This window comes from Neophocaena asiaeorientalis, unplaced genomic scaffold (assembly GCF_003031525.2).
Source record: "Neophocaena asiaeorientalis asiaeorientalis breed wild unplaced genomic scaffold, Neophocaena_asiaeorientalis_V1.1 scaffold409, whole genome shotgun sequence".
In the NCBI taxonomy this organism is placed as follows: Eukaryota; Metazoa; Chordata; class Mammalia; order Artiodactyla; family Phocoenidae; genus Neophocaena; species Neophocaena asiaeorientalis.
This window is the reverse complement of record NW_020175208.1, coordinates 1585776-1603616: the sequence shown is the minus strand read 5'-3', so window position 1 is coordinate 1603616 and position 17841 is coordinate 1585776. Positions and strand designations below refer to the sequence as shown.

At 45.4% G+C, this 17841-nt stretch overlaps 1 protein-coding gene across 1 annotated transcript in view; it reads right to left on the bottom strand.

Annotated features, from left to right (window-relative positions):
- CSMD2 (CUB and Sushi multiple domains 2) overlaps positions 1 to 17841 on the bottom strand; it is a 641557-nt gene that overhangs the window by 227743 nt on the left and 395973 nt on the right. Inside the window, exons 16-17 of the mRNA XM_024765304.1 lie at positions 11607 to 11933; positions 7545 to 7739 (exon numbers count right to left, since the gene is read on the bottom strand). Coding sequence (XP_024621072.1) covers positions 7545 to 7739; positions 11607 to 11933 — 522 coding nt within the window. The remainder of the gene's footprint in view (positions 1 to 7544; positions 7740 to 11606; positions 11934 to 17841) is intronic.

Genomic DNA, 17841 nt, shown 5'->3' with positions numbered 1-17841 from the left:
TATTTTCTCATATTAGCAATCAATGAAAGGGCAAACTCAAAATGCAAAAGATTACCTAGGGATGGGGGGAGGGGCCAGGGTAGAGAGGATAGAGATAGAAGTTAGACTTTCTCAGAATATACCTTCTTTTAGAGGTTTAGCTTTGGAACTATGTAAATATTTTACATAATGAAAAAAGATTTAAATTTGATAAGCAATTTCTCAAATCTTAAAAGCTGTGTAAAATAAATGAATATAATACTGTATCAGTTGGTAGCATAATCACACATGAAGAAACTAGTTAAAGAGATTTTAAAACACAGCAATTTGATAGTCCATCCCTAGTAGGATGTACAGACAAGAAGAACTGAAAGGAAAAACACACAAATGATTTTCAGTAATCGTATTGCTGTTGGTAGTATTGGTATTACAATTTGAGACTCCTGGGTGTATATTAAGGAATATGGGAAATTATGTTGGTGTTGAGAACCTGGATCACCAGCAAGAGTGAAAGAAGATACAGATACGACATCAAGGAAGTTCAGTGAAAAAGAAAAAATGTTCCTACATTGGAAATGAAACGAACCCATGATGCATTTTATCTTTCAAAAAGTATTTCTTAGCTCCGTTCATTGTAAAGGCTTAGAAATGAGGACCTACTCAATAGTAATAAGCAGAGCCAGTGCCCAGATTCTGAATATCATTTCTCACTAAAAGGAACCAGGACTCCTTGGAGAAACAGCTGATTTTAGGTCAGGGACAGAAAATGTACAAGATGAGGTTGGGCCAATTTCAAAAGGCTCCCGCCGGCCAATGGGATGATCTGAGCGTTGACTACAGTAATAACTGCAATGGATTTAAATGCATAAAATATGTTTCAGTCCTTTGGATTGTAATGCTATTAAAAAAATGTTCAACTTTGGAAGATGTTAGAGTCAACCCATTCATACGAAAACTGGTAAATAAAGGAAAATAATTAAGTATTTCTCCTGTCTTTCCTGTATGAACTATACCACAGGGTAACCAAATAGTTGATCAGGGCAAGTTTTCCGTAAGTATTCCAGCTTATAAAAGAAGAGATGGAATGTTACCATTTTGTAATCTCTAGGCTATGATCACTGATGGCTCCTAATATCACCCAAAGAGAAACAACTAGACATTACATGCATCTGATGGAGTCATAGAGCCCTGCCTGTAAAATATTCTGGCCAAACACCAGAACCTGAATCTGATTAGCTTCTAGACCCTACTGCCAATTAAAGGAAATATAAGAGAAAGAGGATCATGTTAAACAACCTCCTAGGGATGTAATCGCCAAAATCCAGACTGCAGGAGACTACTCAGGATAAGCAACCTGGCTTCCTCAACAAAAATATCGCAAGAGGGTGGGAAGACACCTACAGATTAAAAAGGACTTGAGACATACAGCCTCACTAGGGCTCTGACTTCTTAAAAAATACTATGAAAGAAAGGGTTAGATAGATAATCATGAAAACTTGGTTGTATTAATTATTTTCATAATTTTAAGATAATAGCATGGTGGTTCTGTTTCAAGGAGTTCTTTTCATCCATTAGAAATATACACTAAAATGTCGTGCATGAAATATTATGCCTGAAATTTGCTTTACAATAATCCCAGAGCAGGGTAATGGTGGGAGATACTGGTAATGCAGAGGGTATGAATGAAATGAAATAGGCCATGAGTTTATAATTGTTGAAGCCAGGTGATGGGTACACGGGGTTCGCTATACTATTCTCTCTGTTTGAAATTTTCCATTAAAATTGTTAGGGTGAAAAGAAGGATATACATATAGATACACACACACACACACACACACACACACACACACGGAAAAGACAAAAAAAAGAGGACAGGGTCCTGCCTTGAACAGAGAGAAGAATTCAGCAATAAGACAAAAGAGGTACCCAGTGCCTTATCCCAGTGCCAGGCACAGAGTAGGTGCTCAATAAATAGTTTGTGGAAGGAACGAAATACTGCATTGTGTGCCCCCTCAAATTCACAGGTTGAAACCTTAAGTCCCATGTGACTGGCTTTGGAGATGGGCCTTTAAGGACATAACGACGGTGAAATGAGGGCATAAGGATGGGACCTAATCCAAAAGAACCGGTGATCTTACAAGAAGAAGAAACATCAGGAGTGCACGTACACAGAGAAAAAGGCCATGTGAGGACACAGCAAGAAGATGGCCATCTGCTAGACAAGGAGAGAGGTGTCGGGAGAAAGCAACCCTGCTGGCTCCTTGATCTTGGACCTCCAGCATTCAGAACCATGAGAAAACGCATTTCTGTTGTTTATGTCACCCAGTTTGTGGTATGTTGTTATGGAAGCACGAGATGGCTAATGCGCTGGGCTTCTGAGGAGGGGCTGGTGTCCCCTGTGAGGGAGGATCCACCTCTCCTGACCTTGGCTGCTATAGTTGTACGAGGCAAAGGGCAGTTGGGGGTGGTGATGGGATAGAGTGATGCCGGGAACTCATGCTCCCTGAGCCCTCACTGGCCGCATGCTAATTGATGTGTGCTTCTGCTTTTCCTGTATGTTCACCCTCACAGCAAACTTTAAGGTGGGTACTGGCATTAGCCTCATTTCCTAGTTGAGGAAACGGGTACAGAGGGCTTAGGTAACTGGTCCAGAAACACACAGCGGGGAAGCAGCAGGGCCAGGATTTAAACCCAGGCAGTCTGGCTCCAGAGCCTCCATTTCTAACCACTACGGGTGGACGTGGGAATGCACCCCCTCCCACCCCCACCCCCACCCCCGACTACTGCCCTCAAAGGGGTCTCAGTGTGAATATCTAGAAGCAGTGGAAGCTTTTCCCTTGACTCCCTCCAGTGCTGCCTCCCAACTACCGCTCCCCGCCCCCCCATACCCCTCACCACCTATCCTCCACCATTCTGTGGTAGAGCAAAAGGAGAATGAACTTTGGAGTCAGACCGCATTTGGTGGTTCAAAGTGATCATTTGGTATCAAAATATCTGGATTTGAATCCGGACTCTCCCGTTCACTTAGCTGTGTGATCTTGGTCAAGTTACTTAACCACTCTGTGCTTCAGTTTCCTTATCTGTGAAGTGAGGATCATAACAGTACCTCCCCTGTAGGGTCATCATGAAGATGTAATACAACAGTGCGTGTAAAGCAGTTGGCCTAGTATTTAGCACATAGTAAGTGCTCAACTATTACTAGCTGGGTAATCGCAGGCAAGTCAGTTCACCTTGCTGGTTTGCAGATTTCTCATGCATAGAGCATAATAATCTTTCTCACAAGAGTGACAAGAAGATTAAATGAAATAATGTTAGAAACTCAGTAACTACCCTTTTCCCTCAGAGACCTAAATGAACTACCACCATCACTTAGACTCCTCTTGTGGGAGTGGGGAGAACTGACCTTTCTTTTTTGGAAGACTTTTTAAAAAATTATAAAAATAACACATTTATTTTACATACAGAGAGAAAAAAATGTGGACGTGTCTACACCAAAGCGTTACGCCATTTTTCTCTGGCGAGTGGGGCTAGGAAATGAATATTTCCACTTTAACTTTATTGCACTTGTGTATTGTTTACATTTTTTACAACTACCAAGTATTATTTTAAAAATGAAAATACATACACACTGTAGATAATTTATCTCCTTTTTTCCCATGTATTTCTTTTAAACAGCATATTTTTTTAAACCCAGTTTGAGAGTCCTTGTCTTCTAATAGGGAATGTAATTACCTTTATTATCATAACTGATACGTTTGTCTTACTGCTGTCATTTTGTTTTATGCTGTCCATTTCTCATGCTTCCACGTGGTGTCCTGTTTCCTTTGTCTTTTGTGACAGGCAATATGTTTCCTTTCGTTTTAATTTTCTACTGGGATATGGAAAGTAGAAAACCTGCTTGTCATCCTATTTGTGGATGCTTTTAAGTCTTTTACAAATATGTTTGAAATTATATTCTCTCTAGTGATATAATTCAAGAAAAATACAGTAACGGGGTAGCCAAGAGCCTGGGTTTGGATTCTGGTTCTGTCACTTACAAGCTGGGAGGACCCTGGGCAAGTGAGTTAGCTTCTCTGTGCTTTAATGGGACAATAACAACACCTGCTACCTAGACTGGTACCTGGCTGAAATGAGGTGACACCTGTAAACCACCTACCGTAGTGATGTATAATTAGTTCGTTCTTCCTTAAAAGAGACAAGGAAGAGATGAATGCGGGGGTGAGAACCATGCGTTCCTCTGTAGCTGTTTCACTACTTGGAAGTCTTTCTTAGGAAATTTCTGATTTTAAACATATGGATCTCTTATGTCCTCTGTTCTGTAGATCAGGGGTCAGCAAACTACAGCCCGGGGGCCAAATCCGACCCATTCATTTCTGTTTGGTCAAAGCTGTTTTTGCATAACGATGGCAGAGTTGAGGGGAGATCTTAGGGCCCTCAAAGCTGAAAGCACTGCCTAGCTAGCCCTTTAAGAAAAAGTTTGCCGACTTCTGCTTTAGATCAGCTAGATGATCGTCCTTCTTTCTAAATTTAGGAGAAGAAGCCATTTTCTCCCTTGTCCTTTTATAGCCTCTCAAAAGCTAAGAGGCTTTTAGCATATATTAAAAGATTTTTTAAAAGACCATTAGCTTCCACATTTAATTGTCCACAAGGTGGGGATACTTAATCAAAAACAAAACTAGAAAAAATGGAAAGACAAAGATGCTGATTACAAAGCAGGGTTCCTCCAAGGCTCAACCCAGGAGGGAAAGGGGCCAAGGAGGGGCCAATTCCAGGAGCTTCTTACCCTGTCTGCTCTACGGTTTCAAGTCCAGAATTGGCCACCCTAGGTGGCGTCCGGCTCTCACTCTGGCTCTCTAACCTGCTGCTCCCCAGGTCTCCGGAAACCAGGTTGGTATCAAATGCCCATCATTCTAAGAAGACTGAGCAGACTCCCCTTGTGCCAAGTCAGCATCTCTCCAACAGGCTGCCCCCTTATTTCTGGTTGTCCACTGTCCCCCAACCTAAGCATTTTCCCCTCCAGGGACAGAACGAATGAGACAGCTCTAATTTCAAAATTAAGACTCAGCCTATGAAGCAGTGAACTGCTTTACGGTCCTTTAATGAAGGTCAAGTTCTCTTGCATATTCACTCATGGTCTGGAGTGGTTCACTGCAGCGGCAGAACTATGGTCTAGGAGCACCTGATTCAGAAAAGTGGAGGAGGGTTCTGTAGTTACCAAGTCGTGATCCCTCTCAGGGGGGTCAACTGCACTGGGACTGAGCCCCCGCAGGCTCAGGGCCACTGTGGTCTGGGCTTCTGCCCCTGAAAGTCCTATAGTCTTGGTTGGGAGATAGGGCCAAGAATCGTGGAACTGGTAAAGAAAAATGTAGTCACGGTGAGACCAAATATCTGATAGGGTGGTCCGGCGGTGGCCCACAGAGCAAGGGATCCAGGAGGAAGGAGAGATCAGGTGAGTGGGAGACAGCAGGGAAGATGTCCTGGATGAGATGGACCACGAGGAAAACCAAAGAAGTCAGAGGAGGTTGACGAGCATGAGGCAGAATGGGGGGCCCAGCTTGTAAAAAAGGTGAGACCACTGACCGACAAGCCCCCAGACCCTGGGCTCTGCCTCACCCCCAAATAACCCCATCAGACACGAGTGGTGACGCCCCTGCTGCCGACAAGGGAGCTACCATCGGGTCCACAACTTGGAGGGGGCAGAGACAGGAGTTTCACGGTTCCCTGACACCAAAGCTTATGCTGTTTCCAAAAGTGCTCGCTCTGCTGGGTAAAAACAGCAGAGGAGGTTGTGTGGACGTGGTTGTGTGACCGTGGAGGGCAGGAAGATGCCTGTTTGTGTCAGGACTGGAGCAGGCACCTGGAAGGATGAACCCACCACGTGACCCCCCGAAGTGGACCCATATGCATCTGATGATGTCAGGAATGATTAAAATCAGGTGAATACCACGCTCACAGCCAACACTGACTGAGCGCTGCCCCTCTGCCAGGCACTGCTCACGACCACCCTGTGAGGGGGCTCCCATTATGAACTGCACTTTACAGATGGGGCAGCTGAGGCACAGAGAAGTCAAGTCACTTGGCCCCGGCGACTCAGTGGGTAAGTTTCAGGGGGGAGACAAAACGCAGTCTGGTGAGAGTCAGGGCTCTGGAGGCCATGAGGGAGGCTCTAACCTAGTTAAAGAGTCATTCATTCATTCATTCATTCATTCGGTGATTGATCAACCAGTATTGACTGAGCATCTAGCAGGCATCAAGCAATATGCCAGCTGTGGGGATACGAGCCCAAGGAAGATTCCCTAACCTCACGGAGCTTACACACCAGCAAGAGCATGGCTAACACTTATGCTAGGAACTCGCTCTCTGCCAGGAAGTGCCCTTTACATGTGCATCTTATTATCATCTCCCCACTTGTTTTTTAGCTGAAGAAAAACAAACAAACCAGAGGCTCAGAGGGAAAAAGGCGACTTGCCAGGATTCCAGCCCAGGTCCCTCTGACTCGACGGCCCACCTTGACGCCACCCTCTCTGCCTTGGACCCTGTGCCCTTGGTGGTCTCTCCTCCCCGCTCCCCCTGCCTGTCAGCTCTGGGGCAGCGGTCGCCCCGAGGCACGCCTCCCTCACTGCCCTGCTCTCCTGTCCTTCCCCCTTGCTGGCCGGGGTGCTTGGAGTTGGGTCTGGGGACTGCGTATGGAGAGGTCCCTTAGGTCACTACCCTCTATCCATCACGCGAGGTAAGAGGAAGGCGCTTTCTGGGTCCCAGAAGCGGGGAACTGCAGCCCTTGCCTCCACTGTCACTGCCTTCAAGGGGTCTGTGGGAGACTCACTTTTCACCCATTATTCACAAGTATTTATCGAGGGCCTATTCTGTGCCAGGCATTGTGCTTGGTGCACAAGTTTTACATAATTCCTGCCCTTAAGAAGCTTAATTTGTGTTTTCCATGCCTGCAGTTGGGGGGACCAGATGGCTAGCCTCTGAAACTGAGTCAAAACCTGTCTGCGTGGCAAGGCAGGACCGAGGAGACACCATAACAACCCCTGTGCTTGCTTCAAGCTGTGTCTTTTTTCTGGCTGGTCTGCCCCTGGTCTCCTGGAGATTCACTGCAAGGATTATCAAGGCAGCATTTAACAGGGACAGCAAGGCCAAGCCTGGGAGATGTCCCAGGGAATTGGGGGAAATTAGCATGTGGAGAAGGAAAGAGTGGCAGGCAGCTTGAAAGACACGCAAACTCACAGCTCTGCCAACACTGCTTCAGGCTGATGGAGCTCCCCTGTGCAGGAGCTGGGAGTGGGGCTCCTAATGGCTGTGATACTGAGAGCATTCCCAGTTGAAAGAAGAGTGTTTTTGATGCCTGACAGTCTAGAACCAGCATTTCTCCTGTTTAATCTCTGGTTATAATTCAAATTTCTGTGCATTGTGGTTCTGTAAAGCCCCGGCCATTCCGGGGTGAGGGTGAGAGGGTGGTCCCATGTCCTGGGAGGAGAGGACGACTGGGGTTTGGGCCACTTGGTCCCCCTCCTCAGCCTCTCTGGCTGACAGCCCCAGCCCCCGGCCCGGCAGGCACGCACCTTCACACCGCAGCACGGCACTGTTCCAGACCACGCTGCCCTCCTTCAGGATGCAGGTGATGGTCTCTGAACCCTGAGTCCCGAGGAAGCCTTCATCGCAGAGGAAGGAGATGGAGCTTCCCAGCTGGAGGCTGTCACCAAACCGTTTGCCGTTTACTGGAACGCCCGGATCTGGACACTCATTGTGTCGAAAAGCTGTGTGGATACGGGTCAAGGATGGGATTAGACAGAGCTGGCGTGCAGATGGACCCCCAAAGAAAATAAGCTTCATTATCGTGGTCTATCCTAGACCTCCCCCACTTCCCCAAGAGCCTGGCATGCTGGGGGGAGAGCTACATACCCTAGAACCACACTGGGCACAAAGAAGGTACTTGTTAAACTTATCTCCTGCCTTCCTGAGCACCGAATCCAACTTCTTTCTAAAGCACATTTATAGATCAGACAGCGGGGCTGTTTATCCTGTTGGCTCATTTACACCAAATAATGATTCTGTGACGTAGGTATTATTACCCCAGTTTACAAATGAGGAAACTGATGCTCAACACGGTTAAGGAGCAGATCTGTGTCCTTAATGTCAAATCCATTCCATGTGTCCCCACCTTCAGACAGCTATGGGATCATTTATGTTGCAGGAAAACCGGGCTCTAAATCCTGTGACACATAGATACCAAGCACCATAAAGTAGGTGCCCTGGAATTAACCCTGTCTGAAGCCATTCCCTTCATTTCCTCGCCCCTTGTCAGGCCGCCTCTCACTCTGCCCAGACAATTGCTAATACCATGGTGGTGGTGGGGGGTGGGGGGCGGGAGGAAAGAGTCAGAACATTTGTGGGTTTAATCAAGCTCTGCCTCTTATTAGTTACATGGTTCTGGGCAACTTATGTAATCTTGCTGAGCCTCTGTTTCCTAACCTATAAAATGGGCCGTTCTGAGATAGGAATAACATGAAAGGTGATTTGAATTTGCAAGTGGTGAATGCTTGGTAAGCACCTGACGGGTGGTCAGTGCCCCTTAAGTCTGTGCTCCCTCCTTCTTCCTGTTCCCAACCTTCCTCCAACAGGGGTGCCCAGTTCTCACACTCGAGTCTGAGGCCACGCCCTATTTGCATCCCTGCTGTTTTAAGGACGGTGGCTTCCCAGTGGAGACCAGGCTCCACCGGCTGCAAGGGCATGGGCCACTTTAGAGGCCTCTGAGATTCCCTAGTGACTGAAACACTTGCACAGTCAGAAACAGAAGCAGCCCTGGAGGCTGTCAGGTCATCTTGCTGGAAGCAAACCTGGTGATCCTTCCTACTGAAGCTGGGCTGAGGGAGCATCTGACACAGAGACGATCTGAATGATCCCAGCTGAGCCCTGACCCCCTTCCCTCTGAGATGCAATCTTAAGTCAGCCTAGACATCAGTCTCCCAACCTTTCCTCATTAGGAACTTATGACCATGAGCTTGCCCTCACATTTAGAAACATGGGGTGGGAAGAAAAGTGGCACTTGGGGCCCATAAGTCCAGGTGTTTGTCTATTCAAAACCCTGTCAGTCACATAGACACACACACACACACACACACACACATGTACACACTGAGCAGGGAAATGCAGCTATTTCCAATACCTTGAAGCAAATGCTCTAAGTCAAGGATTTAAACACTGCCCAGTTCTACCTGTGTACCTTTTCAATCTGTTTCCTGGCAAGTGAAAGGGGACAGACCTTAGCTTAGGAAGTTTCTGTTGCGGGGTTGGCAGTGATGCCCGCAGGATGCCCCCACAGTAGGTGCTGAGTAAACAGCAGCTACTCTCATCTTTGTCCAAAATACCCACATGGAAGAAGGTTTCCTCCAAGGAGCTCTGGAGGTGGAAACAGGATCCCTGAGCCTTGTTACAGGGACACAGATTTCAGGTCATCGTGAGGGGAAGCCCCGAGTGTTCTCTAACTGTGGAGAGAGCTGTCTTGGGGGCGGGGGGATGCGAGCTCCCTGACATTGGGCAAATTCCAGCCCTTCCCAGACAATCGTCAGTTGGGACGTGACTGAGGAGATGCACGTCCTGCGGGGGAGACTACACTAGTTCCCAAACACTTGCCCGTGGACTGTGGTTCACTAGCTACATCAGAATCACCCCAGAAGCCTGTAAAAAATGTAGATTCTAGGGCCTCACTCCTTAGAGATTTTGATTCATCAGGTCTAGGATGGGGCTCAGATTTTTAAAAGTTATTGCTACCTATCCATCCCACTCTATCTGTATTAATGCACAGAAAATTACCTGTAATGTCTGTAAGAGTGTTCACCAAATATTGGCAAGAATCATCTCTGGGTGGGGGGATCTAGGGTGGTAGTCAGCATTTCTTCCTGGGCCTGCCCCTGTCTTTTGATTGCTGGCGTATTGGATGTGTATCATTTTTACAATGGTGGAGGAACCTTCGAGAGGGATGCTGGGTAAGAGCTTGATCATCAGGTCGGGTTTGCTGCTTTCTGCCTCTTCCTCCTGAGGATTTGGCATTTGCTCCTCTCCTGGAAAGTGGGGACCTACTAGGATATGGTTTTCCTCGGAGACTATGAGTATTTGTTTCTGACCCAGGTCCTCCATCGGTGTATCCACACCTGCTTTGAACCTGTAGAGTCCTCGGCCCTCCCCATCCTGGATAAGTGGGCTTCCCTGGGACAGCTCTCACCCTTCTTTTTCCCACTCCCATCAGGAGGAAGAGCATTTAGCCATTCATGGATCTTTCCATTCAATAAATATTTACTGGTCCTCACCATGTACCAGACCCTGAACTGGGCATAGGGCATAGAAAGATAAATAATACATACCCCCATCTTTCCAGAGCTCATGACCTCATGGGAAAGTAGGGATGAGGACAGATAAACTAAAAGCCAGTGCTGCAGTGCTAGACTGGGAAGATTAGAGAAGACAGAACTGGGCTCTGCTTCCTCCTGCCCACAAATGACGGGAAGAGGAGTGCCCGGGAGGAGGCATCCCTGGGAAGATGGATTGTTTCTATCAAGTCCGGCATCCCGAAGAAGGTGTTGAGGGCTTTAGCTTGGAATCTGGGGTCCCCAATGACCCCTGTTTGGCACTTATTGTCTTCAGCTCAACTAGATCCTGGGGACAGATGGGACAAGGAAGCAAGACCTCTCTGCCGAGGGTGGGAGGGGGGCTGGGCGGAGATCAGTGCTATCAGAAAGTGCTGGAGGGACAAGCACTGCGTGTGTGCTGTGTGCGTGGGGCGGAGCTTGAACTGGGGACTTGCATTTCACAAACAGCCTCTGGGAAAGGATCTGGTTAATTTGCTCAGACGGACCCAGCCTCAGCCGGCTCTGAAGATTTGCCATCGGCCAAGTTCACCGGGTCTGTAGCTGGTTCCGCCCTGAACAGCACCTCGCTACCTTTGCCGCTTGCTGTTTCTACTCTCCAAGCTTCTGCCCCGCCCAACCCCCGAGACACAGAAACGACAGTAATCACTGCTGAGCTTCAGTTTGCTTCTAGAGAAGGGGCCAAGGGCTAAAACTGGAGGTGACAACTTTGGGACTGTGGGCCTGAGAGGGGCCATGAGGAAATGCCCCAAGAGTTGGCTCTAATGAGTCTCAGAGCCAAACAGAAACACTGCTCTAGATTTCTGTTTCTGGTTTGCCTATGGGAATAGGAACTGGCAAAGTGTGAGCAGCCCCACGGGGAATACACGAAGTTGGCAGTGAGTAGGCGTCCAAGGACTTGGGGGAGCACATCAGAGAGGCGTCGGTAGCTAGAAGAGGATGGGGAAGGCTTGCTCTCCCTTGGGCCCTTCCTGGTTCTAGCTGGGCCTTCTAGGAGGGGGAGGGTGGGAGGGAGAAATGAGGCCCCAGGCTCCTTTCACATTATATGGCACATCCAGAGGAAATAAATGCTCAAGAGCGAGTGACGCCACAGAAAAGAACTCTTTCCGCTTTTCCCTTCATGCTGGAGCCCCATGCCTGGCTCTGCAGCCTCGCAAGGCTTTTGGAACTGGTCCACCCACATCAACACTCCTCTGCTGGAGCCCCCTCCACTGGACATCCCCAGAGGGACGGTCAGCTGAGGACACAGGGTGGACTCACTAGTAAAGGTGATGTTGAAGCCCCTCTTCCCCGTGGAGTGGTCGGTCTGGAACTCAAGACGGGCCACGTGGCCACTGCTTGTGATGGAGGAAGGGAGTTGGTTTCCCGAGAAGGTGCCCAGGACTGGGGCCTCAGCCGTGGCCCCGTCCTTGATGACCAGGAAGTCAAACTGAGGCTCCACATCAATGTCATTGAAGGCCAGGTGGATGCGGCTCTCGGGCCGCGCGAGGATAAGCCAGACGCAGTGGAGGTGGTTGCCGTAGTCTTCTGGGTAGTTAGGTGACAGGACGACCCCAGAGGGGCTGGTGAAGTTGAAGAAGCAGGAAACTGCAAGAGAAGAGCCGTGGAGGTCAGTGAGCATCCCTGGTATTGTGCCTGGGCCACTGAGGGCTGGCGGGGGAGCATTTCTTAGTCTAAGAGCAATAGAGAGAAAGGGTGACACAAGGGTTGGGCTAGACTGGCTGGGCTCTGAGCTCTAGGTGGGAGACATGCTGGGTTCCATGCCACACGTGGTGTTGGGAAGGGTCCCTCTGGCAAACCACAGACAAGGTGGAGCTGGTCTTCTCCTGGCCCTCTCTCCGTTTCGGTGAGCCCACCCCAGGCAGGGTCTGCATGCTTCTCGGTCCCTTGCGTTGGGGAAAAAAACCCACCATTCAAGCTTAAATGTAGTCCCAGTGCCTGGCTCCTTTTAGCTGGTGGTGGTCCCCTGGGTGGTAACCAGGGTGGAGATATTCCAAGTCCATTTCTATCTTTTAAACATTTTTAGTGGGGAAATGATAGGCGTGCCCCTGGGGATTCTGCCAGCCTCGAAGCTACAAAACTCTGCTAAGGAGGCGCTAGGTAGGCACCATCTTTCAGAGCCCAAAGCTTTGGAAGAAACTGGGGGAGAGAGGTGACAGTGCCTTATCTTGAGGCCCTGCACACATTCCAAGGATCTTCTGAAAATCTTTATTTTCAACCCCTTCCATGCCAGTAACTAACAGACCCTGGAACAAGGCTGAGGCGTAGCAAAGTGCTGTAAATGGAAAAACAAACAAACACTCAACCAAAATTAAAAAGAAAAATAACAGAATGAAAAAAAATTGCAACACAGATGCCAAAGGACAGCTATCAATATTGAATTAGAGCTTTTATAATTGTATAAGAACGTCACCAAGATGACCAAACAGTGTGCTCAGGGGATTCATACGAGAGCAAATAGGATTAATATGAAAACACAGTCCATTTCACTAGAAAAAAAATAAAAATAAACAACCCATACCATTGCGGCTTCATGAAAACTCATACGTATTTATGGCCAGTTGCTATAATCCTTTTGGGAGGGAGTGTATGCATTCTCACCAGCAGCCACAACACTCAACAAATATTCTGACTCAGTGATCGCTAGGGATTAATTCAAAAGAAAAAGCGCCACGTGGACAAAGATGTTTACAGGGACATAATTTTATTACAGAGGAAAAACTGTGAACAACCTACATGCCAGCCCAATAATGCGAGTTAAATTATAGCCTTTAATGTGGTGCGGTTTGAACACAGTCATTAAAGTGATAAATATGACCCTGTAGAAAGAAGAATGTTAAACATTTTAAAGTAAAACTGTGCCTCATAGAATTATATGCATGCTTTGGATTAGAGCTATTAAATATTTACTTACATATGGGTAAAGACTGGACATGAGCCCCCAAATAAAAATTGTATTAGAGTAAAAGGTTTGGGGGTGATAGTTTTTCAAAATGAAAGCAATATTTAATTTTTCTGACTGCAAAAATGATACAGGCTCATTGAAACATTTTTTAATATATAAAAGTGTAAAGAAGGTAGAAACGAGTATGGACAAACATTTAAGTGCCTTTCTAACATTTAGAGTGATGTTTGGTATTAATTATATTGAAATTAAAGTATACTATTTGACTTATTAATTATAATGAAGCTAAGGTGAAAAATAATAATAAAATCATGTTTGCAAAAGAAAAAAATAAGAACACAAAACAAAGGGATTGGTGATTCCTCCCGCTGAGTGTCTCTTTCCTCTGCCTGACTCTACCCCCACCTTCCCCTTTTCTGCATTAGGTATTACTTTTTCAACCTGCTACTCAAAGCCCTCCCATCAAATTCAGCGAAGTGAACCTGGTCCCGAGGACACAATCAGTCTCATCCCTATAATCTCTGTATTTTATAAGTATTGAAAGTTTGAGTCAAGGGGAGAGAAGGACATGAAAAAGCTTTTAGGCAACACAAGGTATAGTTACTAGTAATTACCATTGTATATTATTGGGCATTTACTAAGTACAGGCACTGTTCTGAGCACTTTCATCAGTTACTCAATTTAACTGTCACAAACACGGCACGAGGCAGGTACTGTTATTAACCCCATTTAAAAATGAAGACACTGCGGCACACAGAGATTAAGTAGCTTGCTAGGGCTGCGCGGCCAGTAGATGTTAGCAGCAAGTTCAAATCCACGCAAATCCATGCAAATTCACATCCACCTGACTCCACGGGCCAAGCCCTTAGCCACCCAGCAACACCGTCTCCCAGCATGAGAACGGTCCTGCTCACAAAGTCTAATAGTGGAGTCCTTGGGGGTGTTCTTAGAATCTGTTAAAGATTCATCTGTTAACCCCAAGCATTATAACAGCCCTGAACTGGAGGTTCTAGGCTGGACACAGATGCCCCCACACAGCTATCCCATCTATGGCTTCGTGGTAGTCCAGCTGGGAGCATAATACAAATAATGAGGAATGTGAAACCAACAGAGACCACTACCTTGAAGACAGAAGGGGAAAAACCACATGGCCTGTCTACCAGCAGAACAACACCAAGGCGGACCAAAGACAAAGAAAAGCTCTATGATTTCAAAGGCACTGAAAGCATGAGAACAAATGGATTTGCTGCAGAGCATTCAATTAACATCACCTGAGTCCCCACCCCGACTCCATCACGCTGTCACATTGTTTTCTTTATACCCTTTATCCAGAGTTGCCATGTTGTAAAGCTCCAGGGGCAACATTTTGAGCAGCTATACATGGCAGATCTACCTATCACTCTCTAAAATTACCTTGTTCACTGGCTTGTTTATGGTCTGTCCCTCCCTCTCCCCAGCACACACACATGTACTCCACGAGGGCAGAAATCTTGTCTGTTTGATTTCTCTGAATCCCTATGGCTCCCACAATGCCTGGTACATTGTTGGTGCTCAATCAATAATTGCTGAATGAATCAATGAGCATTTAATGGTTGATACCATCTGAAGAGATGGTGACATGGATACGCGTGCCTCACATCCCCATCCCGTTCCAAGCCCCAACCAAAAGAACTGACCAAAATCTGTGTTAGCTCTGGAAACATGGAAAAAATACTATGCTGTGATCCTCAACGTATGTCTCTTAGACACAGTACAGATCTGTCCCTAAATGATTTAGAGTAGAAAAGAGTATGACCCAGCCAAATTGTCAAAGAACAAAGATGACAGAAACCGCTTCCAGTACCAAAGACCTCAAAAAGTATATTATCCATACAACACTAAAAAAAATACTTCAAGATGTTATCAACCCAACCAAGAGATGAATCAAAATGCATAACTCAAGTATGAGAAAGTTATGTTTAATAAAAAATGAAAAAAGATTGGTGATAAGCAAATAAACAATATAGTAAAGAATCTGAATAATTGCTGTAAACATAGTTAGAAAACAGACTGCAGGTGTAACAAATATTTGTTGGAAGAGAAGATAAAAGATATCTCTCCTGCCTAAATCCCAGGGTAAAATATTGCAGATTATTCTGATGTAAAGTATAAAGTTGAAGCAAGGAGATATGCTCATTTCCTCATTTTGTAAGAAACTCTGTTCTATAGTTTCTGTGGTTAATTAGAGAAATATAGGTTAGAGTGTGTCTTTAAAGATGTTAAGTATAATTAGTAATAGACTATAAAGTAGCTTATCTTCAAAATTACCAAAGGGGAAAAAGCAAAGCAGTCAATTTAGAAAAAAAGTGGAATTCAAAGGAAACAACAAGGAATCAAAAAGAGGGGAAACGTAAAGTAGGATGCTAAAAAAGGGGGAAAAAGACAAAACATCATTTATGATAGCAAATGTATACAGGTTTATCTGTCTTAGAAAAATATAACCCTCATTTTGGGAAAAGACACACAACTTAAAGTGACTCAGAATAGTCAAGAATAAGGAAATGGGCCAAGATAGCTCAGACTTCAGATTAGAAGAGTGTTACAATTTACCAATGCCCAGGCCCCAAAGATTCCTATTTATTTGGTGGAGTACACCCAGGGCATCAGAGGTTCTAAAAGCTTCCAGGTGATCCCAGTGTGCAGCCAGGGTTTGAGAGCTACTGGTGAAGGCAAATGCAAACCACAAAAAAAAAAGGAGTTTTAATACTAATATCAGATCCTTGGATGTTATAATATCACACCAGACTCTTGAGGATTCTTTTTTTTTCAGTACAAGAGTCCTCTGGACTGCTACCAAGAGACATTTCCTCTTGCACCTGGAAAGAGATGGAGCTGATAAACTGACACTAATAGAACAGAAATGTGGCCCTGTAAAGCAGTTTTCTATCCCAAGATATAATTCAGACTTGTTACAATGAGGGCAGGAAAAGGGAGTGTGCATTGTCCAACAAAGGTCTAAGCTCTCTCACTCTGGAAAATTAGGTTTACATATTACAGTAGAATGTTTCTGTTGGAGAATAGAATTTGCTTCGCCGTGTCCCAAGTGAGGATAACAAAACGTATTGTGATTGGATCTCATCACTATCAATCACCCAGGTAAAAGAGAAAGATGAGGTACCCTCTCCCTTTGGAAGCTCTTACCACATTGTGCTCATGGATCTTGACCTTGGATAAGCCTTTAAATGGTTCAGACTTTTGAAAAATAATAAAAGTGGAAACCTCATTACCAAACGGATGTATCATTACAGTGTATAATATTGGATTATTATTCAATAGGACCTTGAGTAAGAAATAAAAGTTTTGTTGAAAAACCCTCTTTTACTATCTTTTCCTCAGGCGTTGTCACTGCTAGTTTTAGTGCTTTCAAAATGATAATTCAGTTACTAGGGACCCAATGAGACAAAACAAAATCTCAAATCCAAAGATGACATTTAAAAACTGGATGACGTGCACATTCCAAAATGAAGATATGACAGTTATGATACATTTGGCCCCAAAACACTGAAACAGACAAAATAAACTAATTTTAGCACAGTGGTTAAGAATTCACCTGCCAATGCAGGGGACACGGGTTTGAGCCCTGGTCCAGGAAGATTCCACATGCCGCGGAGCAACTAAGCCCATGCACCACAACTACTAAGCTTGTGCTCTAGAGCCCGTGAGCCACTACTACTGAAGCCCATGCACCTAGAGCCCATGCTCTGCAACAAAAGAAGCCACCAAAATGAGAAGTCCATGCACTAAAACGAAGAGTAGCCTCAGCTCGCCGCAACTAGAGAAAGCCCACATGCAACAACGAGGACCCAATGCAGCCAAAAATAAATAAATAAAATCTAAAAACTCCGAAAAACATAAGTGTTGGAGAAAAATATAATAATCTGAAGTCAAAAGTAAATGAAGTGGATCTGTAAAATACTATGAGTGTGTATATGTTATATGAAACTCTGTAACCTTCAAACAAGGAACAGCACCTTCTTCACAAGTGCACTTGGAATATTACAGAAATGGACCCTATATTGGGCTACAACGAATTCTCCATAAACTCCTCCACAAAGCAAAAACTGTTGGGACACATTTTCTATTCACAGTGCAACTAAACTACAAATCAATAATAAAAGAATGACTACGAACCTGCAGCCTGCGAAAAGGAGATGCCAAACACAGTAAGTTAAACAAAATGAGAAGACAGAGAACTATGCAACAGATGCAGGAGCAAGGTAAAAACCCACCAGACCAAACAAATGAAGAGGAAATAGCCAGTCTACCTGAAAAAGATTTCAGAGCAATGATAGTAAAGATGATCCAAAATCTTGGAATCAGAATGGAGAAAATACAAGAAACGTTTAACAAGGACCTAGAAGAACTAAAGAGCAAACAAACAATGATGAACAACACAATAAATGAAATTAAAAATTCTCTAGAAGGAATCAATAGCAGAATAACTGAGGCAGAAGAACGGATAAGTGACCTGGAAGATAAAATAGTGGAAATAACTACCACAGAGCACAATAAAGAATGAAAAGAATTGAGGACAGTCTCAGAGACCTCTGG